A 19,849-nucleotide genomic window follows, 5' to 3' on the forward strand; every position below is an offset into this window, starting at 1 on the left:
AGTGAATATGAGGGGGCGTCCAAGGATGAGATGGATGGATGGGGTGAAAGGTGTATTACAAAAGAGAGGAATGTCTGTGGAGGAAGGACGGGAGAGGGGGAGAGGAGAGAAGATAGGGGTGAATGGAGAAGGGTTGTATATGGATGGTGCTGTGATGCATGAGGGGGAGTGGGTGGGGGATAGGGAGTGAGGAATTATGTACGAGAAAAATTTGACGCAGCCCAAAGGGATTTCTCCCCGTCTTCTCCTTTTCTGCATGAGGGGACGGAGAGGGGGGGGGGTCACCGCATTTATGAAGTGGCCTTGCTGTGGATGTGATGTGTCTTTCGACACTGCTTCTGACCCAGGGCAGTGGATAGGATGCAGGGATAACCCGTCATCCAGGAGGTGCCAAGATAAGAGAGAGGGAGGAGGGTGGAGAGGAGTGGAATATATAGGAAATGGAATGGGTGGGAGTGGTTTCTGCCATTTTCTTTTTGGTTACTCCCGTGTAAGGGGGAAAAAGCCTTTGGTATATGTATGTATGTACCAGTGAATTTAGATTAATAAGGAAATCATGAATAGATAGGTTATTAGGCCAGAAACACAAAACATCGTCTACATATCTGAACCAAATAACTCTTTCATCTTTAATCGTCGGTAATAAATATTTTTCAAAATATTCCATGTAGATGTTAGCTAAATCCGGTGAAAGAGGATTTCCCATAGCCATCCCGAAGGTCTGTGTATAATATTTCCCCTCAAAGACAAAAGAAGAATTATTTACACACAAACTGATTAATTTGATCAAATCTTTACAAGGGATACCATCAATATTGTTACCTAGAATATTTGGGAGAAAGGTTAAAACATCTTTAATTGGGACATGTGTAAAGGGCCCAGTAACATCGAAACTAAATTGTAAGGATAATCCATATTAAGAGATTTAACCTTTTGAATCAAATCTTCACTATTTTGAATAAATGAGTTAGAAATAGTGCCTACAAATGGAGAAAATTTTGCCACAAGCCACTTAGAAAGCTTATAGCTTACAAAGCCTACAGAACTGATGATGGGCCTAATGGGATGCTTTGGCTTGTGAGTTTTAATATCAGATTGATCCTTATGTGTTGGTCAGGTTGATAGAGGTAAGGTCATCCCCCTCCTCACATCGTATTGTCTCCCCGCTCCCCCCCCCATGGTTGCCACCTGATACTTACATTTAAACACAACTCTGTGTCTCTGTCATTTAGTCTGAAGATGTAATATACGAAAGTACTTAGTGTCTACAAGTTTCCCTTCTCCTGTGGTTATTTTGCGTTTTTGTATCACGGTGATGTGATTGCTTGCAATTATAGATATCATGTTCGTCTTCAACGCTTTCCTGGAATCTAACTCCTCACTTCAACAACTCAGCTAAGATTTTCTTGAAGCTTTGTTGAGTGCACATCGACCAAAAGAAAGACTACGCTTCCTCAAGGTATGTCTTCAGGAACATGTAATTCCCAAATCCATGCTCCCTGATCGACTTGTCAATGTGGATGGTCAACCCTTCGGAGAATACGAGAGGCTCACCCTAAGAAGATGCATAGAAGTTACGGAAGAGGAAGTCAAAAGTAAGTTCAAGATTTCCGAACACAAGAAAAAGTGCCTTCATAACTTACATGTACCAGAAGATCGACAAATAGTGGTTCCTCATTGTTACTCAGTGCTTGAGGCAATAGATGGAAACAGGAAAAGGTTGTAAGAGAGTCTCTCGTGGTTAACCCATAACGTTCGCGGCAGCGGACGTTTGGGCCACCACTTGGTTAACAATAAAATGATAAAGTTTTACATTCTTTGACTTAAATTTAAGTCGTTGACAAATGTATCTTTAATCAGACTGGATTCCATCATATTTCTAGTCAGATATGACTTATTTCTAGCAACTTCTTTGGCACCCTCCCAATTAATGCAATGATTAAAATCCCTTAAATGAACAAATAATGCGTTAGACATTATTTGTAGAATGTATTCATACTCTTAGGACTTTCAACATTCAAGTAGCATTTAAGAACTCCAATACAGTTAGAAATCTTTTAATTAAGAACTCTCCTGATAAGGAAGAAGTATGTATTAATTCAATTTAATGTAAAATTGTGACAAATACTATATAGGTCAGACTGGAAAAGAAATATAAGTAAGGTTAAAACAACATCAGTATAGCGTAAGGAGTGGTCAGATGTCTAACACCAGAACATAGGACAAAGACGCAAATGGAGGTGGACCAATTGTCCGTGATTTAATTTAGTTGTTTGTTCTTCACTCTTCATTGCGGATATTTGGTCCACCTCCATTTGCAATTTTGTCCTATGTTCTGGTGTTTTTACGTTTGTGTTACGTACTGATGCTTTTTGATACACACGTTTTATGTTCACAGCCATATAACTCGTTTTATTTTATTTGTATATTTTATTTTATTCTAATTGGTTAATTTTTAATAGGTTATTATTATAATTGGTTAATTTTTAATTTGATTCAATTTTTTTTTAATGTTTCATTTCAATTATAGTGCATTTAATATTGTAAAGAGGTTTGTTTTGTACATGTGATTGAGAGTGTGAACCTTTCCCATGTTTACCACTTTGACGTTTATATTTGAGTTCATAATCTTTTAACCATTGTACCCTCTGAAGACTATTCCTGGATGGGTATCGAAACGTCGGGCATATAAACCTTTCAATTAAGTCTGGTGTTTACAATTTTCCGATATATATATATATATATATATATATATATATATATATATATATATATATATATATATATGTATATATATATTCACAAATTTCACAAGTCACAAGTCACACGTGAATCACAAATATGCAGAGTCCACTAGGAAGAGGAAAAACACACGGAGTCCGAGCGTTTCGTGATATATTCACATTATCAAGGAGTACAGAAAAGTGAGTACAAACAAGTTTAGATACATAGTATAAATAGGACAAGTGAGACATTTACCCTCCTCTCCGAAGCCTGAAAGCTCAGGTTGGGTCCCTCGGCGAGGTCGTGGAAACAAAGAAATATTATCACATTAACTTTTGAAATATGTACTATTTATATTATTGACAATATATAAGGACTAGGAATCTAGTGCCCTTTTTAAACATGTTCGTGACTTTGACCATCCTACTGACTGGAAAAATGCTTCAAAATTATACAGTGAAAGAATATAACAGAAAGAAATATCATAGAGTCAGGAATTATCAAATACAATTATGACCAACTTATTAATAATAGTTGGGGATTATATAAATTAGATCCATATATTGTCAATAATATAAATAGTACATATTTCAAAAGTTAGTGTGATAATATTTCTGTTTCCACGATCTTGCTGAGGGACCCAACCTGAGCTTTCAGGCTTCGAAGAGAAGGGTAAATGTTTCACTTGTCCTATTTATACTCTGTATCTCAACTTGTTTGTACTCACTTCTCTGTACTTCTTGATAATGTGAATATATCACGAAAGCGCTCGGACTCCGTGTGTTTTTCCTCTTCTTAGTGGACTCTGCACATACACACACACACACACACACACACACACACACACACACACACACACACACACACACACACACACACACACACACACACACACACACACACACACACATATATATATATATATACATGTGTGTATGTGTGTGTGTGTGTGTGTGTGTGTGTGTGTGTGTGTGTGTGTGTGTGTGTACGAAAAAAGCTGGAGTCCGGGAACCATAATGGTGGAAATGTAGAAAACACCAGACTCAGAAGTAGGTAATTTATTCCCGACGTTTCGAGTCCTGTCCGGGACTCGTCCTCAGGGGATACAATGGGATACAGAGATCACATGGTCTTAATATACTAGTTGCTACGCCCGCCGGAGGGGGGGGGGACGCGGTAACCTGCCAGAGGGGGGGGAGAGAAGGTAGGAGCTGTGACCTGGGTCAAGCGAGAGTGTGTGGTGGCGGAGGGACGGAGGGGGAGAGAGAGAAGGTGGGGAAGCCACTTTTACCCTCCGTCGTAGTCCGAGGTACCTCTCCACCTGTTCCTTGCTCCTGCGTATATGGGGTTGAGTGTTATGGACCTGTTTATGCTGTCTTCGTTAGTGGCCCACGCTTCTAAGAACAGTCTGCTTCTTTTCCTTTTGTAACTGTATAGAACCTTAGCGCCCTACCAGTCGAACTCGTGTTGATGCAGTTCAGTGTGTTTGTACACTGCCGAACTCTGGTCCTTTCTATTTACTGCCCTTTGGTGTTCCTGTAGTCTGGTACTAGCCTGCTTTCCTGTTTCCCCCACATAGCTCGCTGTGCAATCGGAGCAGCTGATGCTGTACACCGCCCCGGGCTGGTTCAATTTGCTCACCTTATCCTTGATTCGGGTGAGAGCTCCACGTAGCGTATTACTGGGTCTGTGCGCGATGGTCACTCACCCGAATAAAGGACAAGGTAAGCAAATTGAACCAACCCGGGGCGGTGTACAGCATCAGCTGCTCCGATATCACAGCGAGCTATGTGGGGGAAACAAGAAAGCAGGCTAGTACCAGACTACAGGAACATCAAAGGGCAGTAAACAGAAAGGACCAGAGTTCGGCAGTGTACAAACACACTGAACTGCATCAACACGAGTTCGACTGGCAGGGCGCTAAGGTACAATCCTTGTACCATTTGTTCTACGTGTGTGTATGTGTGTGTGTGTGTGTGTGTGTGTGTGTGTGTGTGTGTGTGTGTGTGTGTACGTACGTGTGTGTGTATTAAATCTGATTATAGTGAAATATCTAAGCCCACTTCATGTATAGAGGTTCAGTATACACGGCACGGTTCATGCTGACACCTTTGAATAAAGCTTTAACATGTAGAGGATATCAGAATTGAGTCTCTCCTGAAATATCTGTTTATATATATCCTGCAACAGAATCACTGCAATCAATCTACAAGATGGCTTTCCTGAAGAAATTTAAAGCTCTTCTAGTAAGGGTACTCTTCGGAATCCATGCATTCATCGCAGTATGGAAGGCCGTCGAACTTCGCCGAGGACGCCTAGAGGATCATTGGTACCTCCTGGCACCCATCCTGTTGCAGGCCGTGGAGGGCATCGTGTCTATTTGCTCGAGGAAAGGCGAAGAAATGAAATGGTGGGTAGCAGCCATTTGCATGTGTTTAGCTTTGCCTGATCTGTTTATTTATTTCGTCAGCTCGTATTTTTCGTATTCGTTGTTTTGATAAGATTTTATCTTGTTCATAAAAAAATCGTTTTTGCTTTTGTTTTCAACCTCAACTTTTACCTTTTGTAGAGGTATCGTTCGCCTTGTCCTTTATGGACTGTTGTGACGATCTCAAACCATGTGAGCATGGAATGAATCTAAGAATCATCTGCAAAGGAACAGTTGTCCCTTTGCATCCATATAATCATTGTTGTTATTACTTTATATTGTATAATTTCCAGATGTTCTTTCTCTTGCAGCGTATACGAAAGTCTTGCTACCTCTTCTTATAGGCAGAAAAGTAAAGAAAATGAAAAGAAAGAAAAAAGATATATATATATATATATATACACATATATATATATATATATATATATATATATATATATATATATATATATACAAAAAGATTTACATCTATTTTAAGGGAGGAAGCCAAGTCAAAGGCACGAACCTATTCCCACCAATTCCACTCCCCTCCACCACCTTTACTTCCCTCTCATCTTAGCTCCTCATGGATGATAGGTTATCCCTGTATCCCACCCATTGCCCAGGATCAGAAGCAATATAGCAAGACACAGGAGAAATCCCTTTGGGCTGCGTCAAAATATCATTCACACATAAGCACCCCCTACCCCCTATCCCCTGCCCTTCCCTTCCTCGCATAACAGTATTATCTACACTCAGCCACTCTTTACTCATCCCTGTCTTCTGCCTTCTCCCTTCCTTACTCTGTCGTCCATTTAAATTCATTCCCTCTACCTCTGCCCTCTACGCGCGCGCACACACACACACACACACACACACACACACACACACACACACACACACACACACACACACACACACACACACACACACACACACACACACACACACACACACACACACACACACACACACACACATACACACACACACATACACACACACACACACACACACACACAGACAGACACACACACACACACACACACACACACACACACACACACACACACACACACACACACACACACACACACACACACACACACACACACACACACTTTCGTCGGATTCACGGCGTGGATTGGAACTCCGGAAAAAAACCCCGCATTTTTCGTGGATCTCAACTACGAGGAAGTACCTTATTGTATTTGTGGGGAAGGGGAAAACTCGTGGTGTAGTAAAAAGGTAATGAAAGGAGAGAAGGGAAGGGATTACTGAGGGAAATGGAAGAAAAAGAGGAGGAGACGAACGGGCTCCCCCTGACAGCAGAAAAAAATTAAACAAAAGGTCAGCTGATGACACTGGGGAAATCGAAAATATCAGTAAAAGCATTAAGGTTAGAAATATAGATAAGAGCAGCACAATGGAAGGTGAAGATAATATTTTCCAAGGATTTAATGAGGGGGGGGGGATACCAACCTCCCCCGATTAGCAAGACTAGAGGGAAAACTAGAAAAAATGACCGAACAATGGGAGAAGAGGTTCGGTAACGTAGCAAAGATTGCGCAGAGAACTGAAAAATTGGAAGAACTAGAGAAGGTGAACAAAAACTTAACTAAAGAAATAGAAGATGTAAAAAGACAGTTAAAAGAAGTAAAAGAGGAGAATGAGGAATTAAAGAGGAATGATAAAGATAATAAAGAGGCCATAGCAAAAGAACCAGAGGGTTGAAAAAAAAATCCAAGAAAACAGTAGAGTTGCATTTACTGACATAATTAAACAGCAAATGAAAGAACAAACTGAAGACTCAGTTATTAAAGTGATAAGACAGAAGGAGAATATAGTAAGAGACTTAGCACACAAAAAGAAATGTATAATTATATTAGGAATGGAAGAGAAATATAACCTTTATAGAACCACAAGAATGAATTAGGAAAAAGAAAAAGTAAGCAGTTTACTAGAATTAGTTCAGGAAGATGAACCTGAAATCATGAAACAAATTGAAGAGATGTATAGACTCGGAAAGTATAGCACAGATAAGACCAGACCAATTGAAATTAAATTCAGGTCACATACGACGGCAGAGAATATCTTAGCAAAAACAGGGAAACTAGCAGCAAGTGAACAATATAAAAAGGTATGGATAAAAAGAGAAATGAATAAAGAGGAAGGAGAGGAGGAAAAAAGAAAAGACATGAAGCAAAAAAAAAAAAAAAAACAAGAACAGAACAGAGTCAGAAAAAGAGAAATTCTATTGGAGAGTAGTGAATATGAAAGTAAGGAAATACGACATACTAAAGAAAAACAAAAAGGAAACAGAGAATACAATGGAAGTGTCTTACACAAATATAGATGGATTAATAACAGGCTTGAATGAGCTGAATGATTATCTGAAAGAAAAAGAACCGGACATAATGGGAATTGTAGAAACGAAAGTGTAGGACATGATGCATATAATTAATGGATTAGAAACAGAGAGACAAAACAAGGGGGTGGAGTTATGTTTCTGACTAAGAAGGATATAAACGTGAGATGTGTCACATATGGAAAGAATACAGTAGAGATTATTATGATCGAAGTGAAAGACAGAGATAAGAAGTGCAGAAAGTTTGTGATAAACTATGTGCCTCCAAAAACAGCCTCGTGGGAAGAGAGTGAACATAAAAGTATGTTAGAAAACAGAAGGATAACATTAAATAAGATAATGGAAGATGAAGGAAGAATATTTATGATGGGCGACTTTAATTGCAAAGAAGTCTGCTGGGAAGAGATGACAGTAAAGTGTGGAGACGGCTCATGGGGAAATGTTCTACTCGAGATGATTATTGACCATACAATGACACAGTGGATATAGGAGAACAATAGGTATAGAAATAAAGAAGAACCATCGAGACTAGACCTAACAATCACATCTGAACCTAGAATAGTGGAAAAGATTGAATATAAAACACCAATAAGTAAAAGTGACCACATATTGATTGAACTGGAACTAAATGAGGAGAAATACATGAAAAGAAATAAACAATATAGAAAAGGAAGAATGATGTATGTAAAAATAAATTTTGATAAAATAAGAGAATTCTTTCAAAAAGAAAACTGGGAAAGAATATACAAAGAAGAAACAACAGTGGAAGAGAAATGGAATATTTTGAAAAAAATATATATATAAAAAAGTAGTGGAAAAGTATGTCCCAAGACAAAAACAAGAAAAAGAATATGTAAAGAGCTGGTACAGCAAAAGTCTTAGTGAGTTAAAAGACAAAAGAGACAAAGCTTGGACCAAATGGAAGAAATACAAAAGACCTGAAAAATGGAAAATATATACTTGTTATAGAAATGAATATGTACAGGTGTGCAGAGAGGAAAAGAAAAAATATGAAAAAGATGTCATAGAAAAATGTAAAGATCAACCAATATTATTTTACAGATTTGTAAACAACAAACTGAAAAACAAACAAGATTTGGAGATATTAAGACAAGGAGGAGTTGAATACACAGAGGAAATAGAAATGGCGGAAATTATGAACAAGCATTTTAAATCAGTGTTTACAAGTGAGAACATACAACCTGAAGAGATCGAATGGAAAGAGAAAGTCCCCCTATGAAAGAAATAGAAGTAACAAAGAATGAAATAATGAAACACTTGAGTAATCTTGATGTCAGGAAATCGCATGGACCAGATGAAATAGCAAACTGGATTTTGAAAGAATGCAGGAATAAACTGGCAGACAAAATACATAGCATAATAAACATTTCCTTGAAAGAAGGAAAAGTTCCAGAAGATTGGAAAAAAGCAAATATAGTACCTATATATAAAGGGGGAAATAAAGAAGACCCTACCTACTATAGACTAGTCTCTCTAACAAGTACAATAGCAAAAATTTGTGAAAGAATGATCAAAAGTAGATGGGTAAAATATTTAGAAAAAAAAAAAACCGTGCTAAATCCAAGGCAATTTGGATTCAGACAAGGACGATCATGCGTCACCAATTTAATATGTTTCTATTCAAGGCTAATAGATATAATACAAGAAAGAGATGGATGAGCTGATTGTGCATTTCTAGACCTAAAAAAAGTTTTTGACAAAGTACCACACAAGAAGTTGCTTAAGAAATTAGAAACCGAAGGAGGAATACAGGGCAAATTGCTTAAATGGATGGAAGACTTTTTGCAAGAAAGAAAAATGAGAGTAGTGATAAGAGACAAACATTCAAATTGGGATGAAGTAATAAGTGGTGTTCCACAAGGAACAGTTTTGGCCCCAATAATGTTTGCTATATATATTAATGGTATGGATGAAGACATTGAAAGTTATATGAGCTTCTTTGCGGATGATGCAAAACTATTAAAAAAAAGTTAACACGGAAGAATATTGTGAATCACTACAGAGTGATCTCAATAAATTCTGGGAATGGAGTAGGAAGTGGGAGATGGAGTTCAATACTAAAAAGTGTAGTATAATGGAATTTGGAAAAAGCAAAAACAGAATAACAGGATCATATAAATTAGGAGAAGAAAGTATAAGAAAGTTGAAAATGAGAAGGACCTGGGAGTCATTGTTATGAATAATATATCACCTGAGAAACAAATAAATATGATTTTTGGTGAATCTTATAATTTAATAAGAACAATCAAAGTGGCATTTACATACCTGGATGAAGAAATGGTGAGGAAAATACTAATCACTCTGATAAAACCAAGATTGGAATATGCAGCAACGATGTGGTCACCAAGTAAAAAAAATAAAAATAAGTATAAAAAAAACTTGAAAGAATACAAAGAGCAATTACAAAATTGGCACCAACACTCTCGAAACTATCATATGAAGAGAGACTAGCAAAACTTGAGCTACAGACACTAGAGCAAAGAAGAGAGAGAGGAGATTTGATAGCTATTTACAGAATCATGAAAGGCATAGAAATTATTGATAGAGAGGATTTAATAAAATGGGATGATAGAAAAACAAGAGGACACGGAAAGAAAATCAAGAAAGACAGCTATAGAAGGGATCTGAAAAAGAACAGCTTTCCTCACAGAGCAATAGACAGTTGGAACAAGTTAGATGAGAAAGTAGTGTGTGGAAAAACAATATATGAATTCAAAAATAGTTTAGATAAAATGAGATATGAAGACGGGACAACACGAGCATAGCTCCCCTTCCCGTAAAATACAACTAGGGAAATACAACTAGGTAGGTAAATAAACACACACACACACACACACACACACACACACACACACACACACACACACACACACACACACACACACACACACACACACACACACACACACACACACACATCTATATTCTTCATAGCTGTATTTCCCTTCGATGACTAGCGTCCACACGCACGCGCGCACTCATATGCTGCAGCGTGGTACTGTCGACAATACTATTGTCTCCAGGGGAATGTGTACTGTTCAGTAACCAAGCTAACCGACCTTTCAGACGACGCCCGTTTGACGAACAATATATTCTCGGCGTCTCAGGTCAAATCCTCTACTTGCACTAAGGGCCCACTGCATCTTGAGGCAAAGCGACGCCCTAACACCTACACACACGGACCTCTCGCCTTCTAGACAATAACTGAAGCGGAACGGGTCAAAGGGCCTCTCGTTATCGACATACAATAGTCGCTCAAGCCGAGCGACGAAACCTTTTTATTTTTTCTATGATATGGTAACTGTATATATGTACATAATATGTGTCTGGCAACCATCCGAGCTTTGCTGGGGGCTTGCCGTACGTTATGTAGACGGAACTTAACTTGGAGAATTAAAGCCAAGAACTCCGCCCGGGTTTCTTTCATCACCAATTCCAAATGTAGAGTACCACAACCTACCTTCTGGTGGCAGCGGTGGGATTAAGACTACGAAGACTACAACATTTACACCTAAATTCTGGAGGGATTCGAATCTACGCTAACTTCTACAGCCGTGGACATCGAAGTAGCAGTGGAACACTAATTCCTTCGAAGCACATTCCAGCATTCCACATATGAGCCAAAAGAACAGACGCTTTGGTTTGTCCTAATTTACTCGGTTTCGGGTGACTGCCTGGGAGATTTCTTTGCGGTGACATTTTGATATTTTGAGTTAGTCTACGTTGAAATTGAAAAATTATCTCGTTAATGTCAAAATTGCACTGGGATATGTTTTATTATTTAATTATTGAGTTCTATCTATCGTGGTCTTTGATATTCTATAACTGTAATTAATAGTTATATCTGATAGTTCTACGTGGGTTATTTTACATCTAAAGAATATTAACTGAAATGATAATTTTATGTCTTTAATACGTGGGTTATTTATATGTGAGATACAAATGTTTTAAAAATTGGGTACTTATGGTAGGCCTGCGCTGAAGTCTGGGTAGCACTGGTTGGCACCGTGGGTAGATGACTGGATCTGAAGGTTTTGTTTCCTAGCTGGTGTTGAATATTGCTTGGGTAAGCAATTTTCGGTGAGCAGCTCGAACCAAGGGTGGCGATGGGCAGAGGGTGTGGTTGGTTGGTTGAGATGGGTAGAGTTGAGTTGACACGGGGGTGGGTGGGTAAGTGAGGATGCTGACCCGATGCGAAGAGCAGGTATGTTAGGCGGGTCCGGGCCCAACTGCTGCGAAGCTCCTGGTCTGGGTGGAAGGGGGTGGAGGTGGGTTAGGCGGGTTGTGGCCTAACCGCTGCGAATTCCCTGGTCTGGCTGGTCATGACGGGGGGTGGAGGTAGGTTAGGTAGGTCTAGGCCTAACTGCTGTTAGGCCTAACTGCGACATCAATCAGATTGATGTCGCTGTCCAATAGCGAATTTCTCGAATGGTTACGTTGGCGACATGCGTGAAGGGATTCGAACCGGCCCTTACAACTCCCACTTGATGCAGCGGCCTTGGTGGTGAAACGGGTGGTTAATGGGTGTAGTAAGCGCCCTCCCCAATCTCGAGAGTCAGTTAGACAATGAGTTCCCAAGGTTTTATGCTGTTTAGTGGTCGAGCGGTCTAAGGCGTGTGTGCGTCTTGGGAGTTTACTTCCAAGCGCATCGGGTTCGAGTCCCGTGCGCTACTGCCAAAGAGATTATCTGATTGATGTCGCTGTCCAATAGCGAATTTCTCGAATGGTTACGTTGGCGACATGCGTGAAGGGATTCGAACCGGCCCTTACAACTCCCACTTGATGCAGCGGCCTTGGTGGTAAAACGGGTGGTTAATGGGTGTAGTAAGCGCCCTCCCCAATCTCGAGAGTCAGTTAGACAATGAGTTCCCAAGGTTTTATGCTGTTTAGTGGTCGAGCGGTCTAAGGCGTGTGTGCGTCTTGGGAGTTTACTTCCAAGCGCATCGGGTTCGAGTCCCGTGCGCTACTGCCAAAGAGATTGTCTGATATATATATATATATATACTGTATATATATATATACATATATATATACATGCATATACATATATATAAATGTATTCATGTATACATATATATATATATATAAATGTATTCATGTATATATATATATATATATAAATGTATTCATGTATATATATATATATATATATATATATATATATATATATATATATATATATATGTATATATATACCTTTTGGGCAAAGTCTTTCTCTTAAACAATTGCTGTTGAATGCTAAAGCACAAGTGGCATCAATGATTTTTAGAGAACATTTCTCTAACTTTCTAAGTATAATTTTCTCTTCATGGACTAGGGTCACACTCCTGGCCCCGCCCACCCGCATACTCCCACCAATCATATTCCACCATTTTTGTTTCTTCTCTGTTGTTTGTACGGCCCACGGGCCTTTATATTCTAAGGTTTTTCACATTTGTAATCAGTTTTACCCTGAAGACGACCATGTGAAATGGTTGAAACAGCTGTCGGTATAAAATGGAAAACCACTCTGACGACTTTCGTACTTTCCTCCAGAGTTTGAACCATGAAGAGAAAATGATACTTAGAAAGTTAGAGAAATGTTCACTAAAAATCATTGATGCCACTTGTGCTTTAGGATTCAACAGTAATATATATATATATATATATATATATATATATATATATATGTATATATATATGTGTGTGTATATATGTATATATATATATGTATATATATGTATATATATATATATATATATATATATATATATATATATATATATATATATATATATTTGTGGTAAGACAGATATGTGAGAAAGCTATAGGAAAAGGTAAGGGTGCTTTTTGGGTTTTTATGGATCTGGTAAAGGCTTACGACAGGGTAGACAGGAAGGCACTGTGGGAGGTACTGCAGGTACATGGGATAGGAGGAAAGCGGTTAAGAGCAGTCAAGAGTTTTTACGAAAGTAGTAGAGCTTGTGTTAGGATTAGAAATCGAGAGAGTGAATGGTTTAAAGTAAAGGTGGGACTTCGTCAGGGATGTGTTATGTCGCCCTGGCTGTTCAATATATACATGGATTGTGGTAGTGCGAGAGGTAAATGCAAGGATGGTGGGTCAGGGGTTAAAAATGGTTAAAGAAAATGGAGAAAAGTGGGAGGTGAGCCAGTTGTTGTTTGCTGACGACACTGCGCTTGTAGCAGGATTAGAGGAGGGATTGAGGAAGTTAGTGACAGAGTTTGAGAAGGTGTGTGAAAGAAGGAAGCTGAAGATAAATGTGGGTAAAAGTAAGGTGATGAGATGTACAAGGGGAGAGAGTGACAGCAGTCTGGAAGTGAGCATTAAGGGAGAGAGACTGGAGGAAGTGGATAGTTTTAGATACTTGGGTGCGAATGTGGCAGGAAAGGGAGGAGTGGGGGCGGAGGTAGAATGTAGATTGAGAGAAGCGAGTAAATGCCTTGGTGGATTAAAAAGTGTAATGAGAAATAGACGTTTGGGAATGAATGCTAAGAGGAGGTTATATGAAGGAGTGATTATGCCGACAGCACTGTAAGGAGCAGAAGCATGGAACATAAGAGAGGAAGAGAAGGAGTTTGAATGTGTATGATAGGGGTTACTGAGGAGGAGAACAGGGGTGGAAAGGGAACTGGGAGATAGGGTTGATGAAAGAGTATTAGGATGGTTTGGACACATGGAAAGAATGAGTGAAGAAAGATTATTAAAAGAGTTGTGGAAGGCAGAGGTGGAAGGAGTGAATATGAGGGGGCGTCCTAGGATGAGGTGGATGGATGGGGTAAAAGGGGCATTACAAAAAAGAGGAATGTCTGTTGAGGAAGGACTGGAGAGGGCAGAAGACTGGGGTAAGTGGAGAAGGGTTGTGTATGGATGATGCTGTGATGCATGAGGGGGAGTGGGTGGGGGATGGGGGGTAAGGAAGAATGTATGAGAAATAATTTGACGCAGCCCGAAGGGATTTCTCCCCGTCTTTTTTCATGAGGGGACGGAGAGGAGGGGTCGCTGAATTAATGAAGCGGCATTGGTGTGGATGTGTTGTGTCTTGCAAGAGTGCTTCTGACCCAGGGCAGTGGACAGGATGCAGGGATGACCCGTCATCCAGGAGGTGCCAAGATGAGAGGTAGGGAGGAGGGTGGAGGGGAGTGGAATATGTAGGGGATGGAATGGGTGGGAGTGGTTTCTATGCCTTTTTCTTTTTGGCTACCCCCCGTGTTAGGGGGAAAAAGCCTTTCGTATATGTATGTATGTATGTATGTATGTATGACGTTCGCTATTTACAAATGTTTATCTCATAGGTTGTTTTAGTTCATCATGTATTCTATATCGGTAATGTTCTTTCGGCTGAAAATATTATTATTAATTTTCGTTTAATGTGAGAAGTTTCTATTATTTCCCTGTTTGTTTTCTGAGGTATTTCATAAATTTGTTTACTCCACGCGTTTATCCTTTGAATTGAAGTATTTTCCCATCTTTTGTTATTAATCTATCTATTAAATTAGCTATTTATTAATTTATCTACTTATATACTTATTTACTTATTTATTTATTTATTTATTCATTTACATATATATCTACTTATCTATATAATTGCTTATCTATTTATTCATTTAATACAATATTAAGTCTCGTACATATCATAATGTATGGCCAGTAAAGCTCTCAAAACAAACAGGAATGGAGAATATAAAGTAAATATAAACATTGAATTTCTGGACTTAATAGGGAGTGCCTTCACCTTCAGGTTCTGTCCCTCGGTATTCCTGTACCTTGTGTCGGTGGTGCCCCCGATCTGGCTAATGGAACTACAGCTCATCGAACTCGAGCTGAGGTCACGACGTCCTCCCAAAGTAGCAGGACAGCCCGAGGAGAGCGTCGATATTGTAGGACTGGTGAGCATTCCTTTAACCATTCCATGTACTAAATGCACAGGTAAAAAAAAAAAAAAAAAAAAAAAAATATATATATATATATATATATATATATGTATATACATATATATATATATATATATGTATATGCATATATATATATATATATATATAAGTATATATATATACATAAATATGTACACACACCCACACACATATATATATACATATATATATATATACATATACATACATATACCAAGGCTTTTTCCCCCTTACAAGGGGGGTAGCCAAAAAGAAAAAGGCATAAAATCATTCCCACCCATTCCATCCCTGAATACACTCCACACCCCTCCACCCTCCCTCCCATCTTATATACATTTTGGTAGGAGGCCATGTTGTATACATGATTTCAAGAAGTCTACAGCGACAATGGCGTTGTTGAGTTTATATTGGAGCTTTAATTTCTCTCGTGCAACAAGTTTCTGTGTTGGTTCCAAATAGCTGAGAAGGTGTCCAAAAGACATTAGGTGCGGTTTTCTCTTTTTTAATTTCTCCGATACGTATTTCGACCTTACTCGGTCATCCTCAGGGAGGGAGTAACAATGGTTGGTGATTACATGGGTTTAAATACAGGCCGTACATTGGCCGAACACTGGGAGAGGTCATTTCCTGTAGCCGTGATCCGTAGCGCTGCGTACGTGGAAGTAGCAACTTCCTTGTGGATTGTGGAAAGGGGTGTTATTGTTTGTGTTATGTGCGTCTACTGCTTGGGAGTGTGGTTGTGGGCATGAGTTGTATGTTAATGGAAGGTTTCTCGATGTATATGTTCACTGCTTCGGCCATCTTAAGGCGAAGGGGGTCGTGAGCTTTGTAGACACATGACAAAAGAACACAAAACCACCATCACCAGACAGACACTAAACGAAAACTCTAAAATAATCTACAAAGCTCACGACCCCCTTCGCCTTAAGATGGCCGAAGCAGTGAACATATACATCGAGAAACCTTCCATTAACATACAACTCATGCCCACAACCACACTTCCAAGCAGTAGACGCACATAACACAAACAATAACACCCCTTTGACAGAATCAACGCAGCGCTCGTAGAGGTCGGACGTCTCTTTATACCAGCTCTCTCAATAAAACTCCAAGGAATCTTCGCCGGCCGGTGGTGGCTAGGAGATATATCTCCTAGCTGCTGCCGGTCTGGCATGGCCGACCTCTACGTTGACGTCGGCAGGCGGGTTTACACCAAGACAAATACACACATTTCCCAAGTCACGTAAATCTCTGTTTTCAGAGTAGTGTTTGGAAGAAAAGAGGCACACGCACACTTGCTCGCTGGCAAAAGCAGAGGCCCAAACCGTCTCACTCAGAACCCTTAATCTGATCGCAGGCTGGTCGACGGAGAGACTTGGGACACCTCTCTGTCCAACCGGCCCGCAACCTAACGCTGGCCTCTTCGCTGACGCTGGTGAGCGAGTTTACACTTCTAACATTTACACACAATTCCCAATCGCGTAATTCTCTGTTTTCAGAGTTGTGATTGGAAGGAAAGAGATCATACAACACCCGCCCGTCTGCCCCTCCCTCGCACCGCCACTGAATCAACTCTTCTGGAACCCAAACCCAACCTGGGGAAAAACAGGCAACGCTCGCCCCACCTGTGGCTCATCAGGAACGCGCTCGCCAGCGGTGGTGGCGAGGAGTTATCTCCTTTGCCGCTGCCGGTCTGGTTACGGACCGATCTCTTCGTTGACGTCGGCAGGCGGGTTTACACCGCCCGTCTGCCCCCCCTCGCACCGCCACTGGATCAGCTCTACAGGACTTCAAACCCAACCTGGGGAAAAACAGGCAACGCTCGCCCCACCTGTGGCTTATCAGGACCGCGCTCTACACGCGGGAAGTGAACTCAACTCACTTCCCGTAAGATACACACATACACCTCTCACGAACAGTACCACAACACACGCACAAACATCTACACTTACTTTTTCTTCGACTAAAATTCGCTTCCTTCCTAATTTCTCTACTACATCTTCTCATTTTAGTTTACCTCCCACTAAAGATTTTTCCGTTTTTCCACCTTTCTCTACTACTACGCCTCCTACCATTTTCTAAACTTTCGTTGGTGATCCTAATCCTAACCCCGGCGTCAGCGCTGCCCTCCAAGCTCCCGGTTCATTTCCCCGAAGCCACGACCACCAATAAACCCCTAATCGCTCGCAATTCGCCCGGTGGCGATAGCCCTCTTTTATACGCTACTATCTTTTCATTTTCTTACAGACATTCTTCCCCTCCCACAAAAACCGATCCCGCGCAAGCGAGGTGGTCTTTCCTAGAGATTCAGATTCAGACTCCCTCCCTGAGGATGACCGAGTAAGGTCGAAATACGTATTGGAGAAATTAAAAAAGAGAAAACCACACCTAATGTCTTTTGGACACCTTTTCAGCTATTTGGAACCAACACAGAAACTTGTTGCACAGAGAAATTAAAGCTCTAATATAAACTCAACAACGCCATTGTCGCTGTAGACTTCTTGAAATCATATATATATATATATATATATATATATATATATATATATATATATACATATACATATATATATATATATATATATATATATATATATATATATATATATATATTTAAGTTTGGGAGCGTAAGTTTGGGAGTGTAAGTGGGAGGTTATCAGGAGTGAAGAGAGGGCGAGGGAGGGAAGGGGTGGCTATACTAGTAAGTGAAGAGATAGGTAAACGTGTAGTGGAGTGGAAGGAGGTTTCCTCAAGGATAATGTGGATGAAGGTGAAACTGGGAAAGGAGATGTGAGTCTTTGTAAGCGTATATGGGCCTGGCAGTAAGAAGAGTGTAGAAGAAAGGGAGGCCTTTTGGATAGATTTAAATGAGTGCATAGAGGATTTAGGGAGAAATGTCAATGTAATAGTACTGGGAGACCTTAATGCTAGGGTAGGAAATGGTCCAATTGATGGAGTGGTTGGGAAATGTGGAGTTCCAGGAAAGAATCATAGTGGAGAGTTGATGGTGGAAATGTGTCTAGAAAGAGAATTGATGATAGCAAATACAGTGTTTCGTAAGAAAGTCAAGCATAAGTACTCATGGGAGAGGGTGGTAGATAGAGCGTTGATGGATTATGTAGTGGTAAATAGGATTATGATAGGAAGATTTAAGGATGTACATGTTATAAGGGGAGAGACTGGGGGAATATCAGATAATTTTTTGGTGGAATGTAAGTTGAGATTGGAGGGTATATGGAGAAAGAGGAAAGGGACAAAAGGTAGGGAGGTGCTTAGAGTGAACTCTTTAAATGAAAATGAAAAGCAGAAGGAGTACAAGAAGATGCTGAAGGAGGAGTGGTAGGAAGTGAAGGATAGAGTAGAACTAGGTGTGGAGGAGGAATGGGGATGGTTCAAGGAGGGAGTCACAAAGTGTGCAAGGATGGTGTGTGGAACAAGAAGGACAGGAGGAAATAGAAGGAAGGGTAGTGAATGGTGGGATGAGGAAACAAAGATGGTTGAAGAAGAGAAGAAGCGAGCTTTCACAGATTGGTTATAAGATAGGACGAGGGTAATTAAAAGATGTCTTGGAAAACAATTAAGAGAGGAAGAGGAGGCGGATCAAGTAGAGAAGAAAAGGTAAAAGGTGCAGATGGAGAGATGATAATGGAAGAGAAGGCAGTAAGGGGAAGATGGGCAGAATATTTTAGGGAGTTGCTAAATGTGAAGGAGGATAAGGAGGGAAAGATAGTTACAGTGGGAAATGCTAAGAAAATGACTGTGATGAGTGAGGAAAATGGAGGAGAAATAAGGAAGGATGAAGTGAAGGCAGTTGTTAAGATGATGAAAGCAGGTAAGGCACCTGGTCTGGATGGATGCCATGCAGAATGTCTAAAAAAGGGAGGTACAGTGATGGTGGACTGGTTGGTGAGGTTATTTAATGTTTGATGGAGAGAGGGTAGAGTGCCGGAGCACTGGAGGAGTGCCTGTATAGTTCCACTTTACAAGGGAGAAGGGGACAAGTGTGAATGTAGTAGTTTCAGAGGGATTAGCTTGTTAAGTGTAGTTGGGAAGGCTTATGGGAGGATCTTGATTGAGAGGATTAGGAGAGGAACAGAGGGAGTAATTGGTGAGGAACAGTGTGGATTTAAGACAGGTAGAGGTTGTGTAGATCAGATCTTTGTGGTAAGACAAATATGTGAGAAAGCTATAGGAAAGGGGAAGGATTTTTTTTGGGCTTTTATGGATCTGGAAAAGGCTTACGATAGGGTAGACAGAAAGGCATTGTGGGAGGTTATGCAGATATATGGGATAGGAGAAAAGCTTCTAGGAGCTGTCAAGAGTTTTTATGAGAGTAGTAGAGCTTGTGTCAGGATTAGAAATGGAGAGAGTGAGTGGTTCGAGGTAAAGGTGGGACTTCGTCAAGGATGTGTTATGTC

At 40.1% G+C, this 19,849-nt stretch overlaps 1 protein-coding gene across 1 annotated transcript in view; it reads left to right on the top strand.

The window, feature by feature from the left end:
• The first annotated feature begins 4,937 nt into the window (after positions 1-4,937).
• The window catches only part of LOC143041680 (transmembrane protein 26-like), a 70,708-nt gene continuing 55,796 nt past the window's right edge, over positions 4,938-19,849 (top strand). The window contains exons 1-2 of the mRNA XM_076213686.1: positions 4,938-5,134; positions 15,260-15,407. Coding sequence (XP_076069801.1) covers positions 4,938-5,134; positions 15,260-15,407 — 345 coding nt within the window. The remainder of the gene's footprint in view (positions 5,135-15,259; positions 15,408-19,849) is intronic.

The sequence above is a fragment of the Oratosquilla oratoria genome, chromosome 31 (genome assembly GCF_046742065.1).
Source record: "Oratosquilla oratoria isolate Oo_2021 chromosome 31, ASM4674206v1, whole genome shotgun sequence".
Classification (NCBI taxonomy): domain Eukaryota; kingdom Metazoa; phylum Arthropoda; class Malacostraca; order Stomatopoda; family Squillidae; genus Oratosquilla; species Oratosquilla oratoria.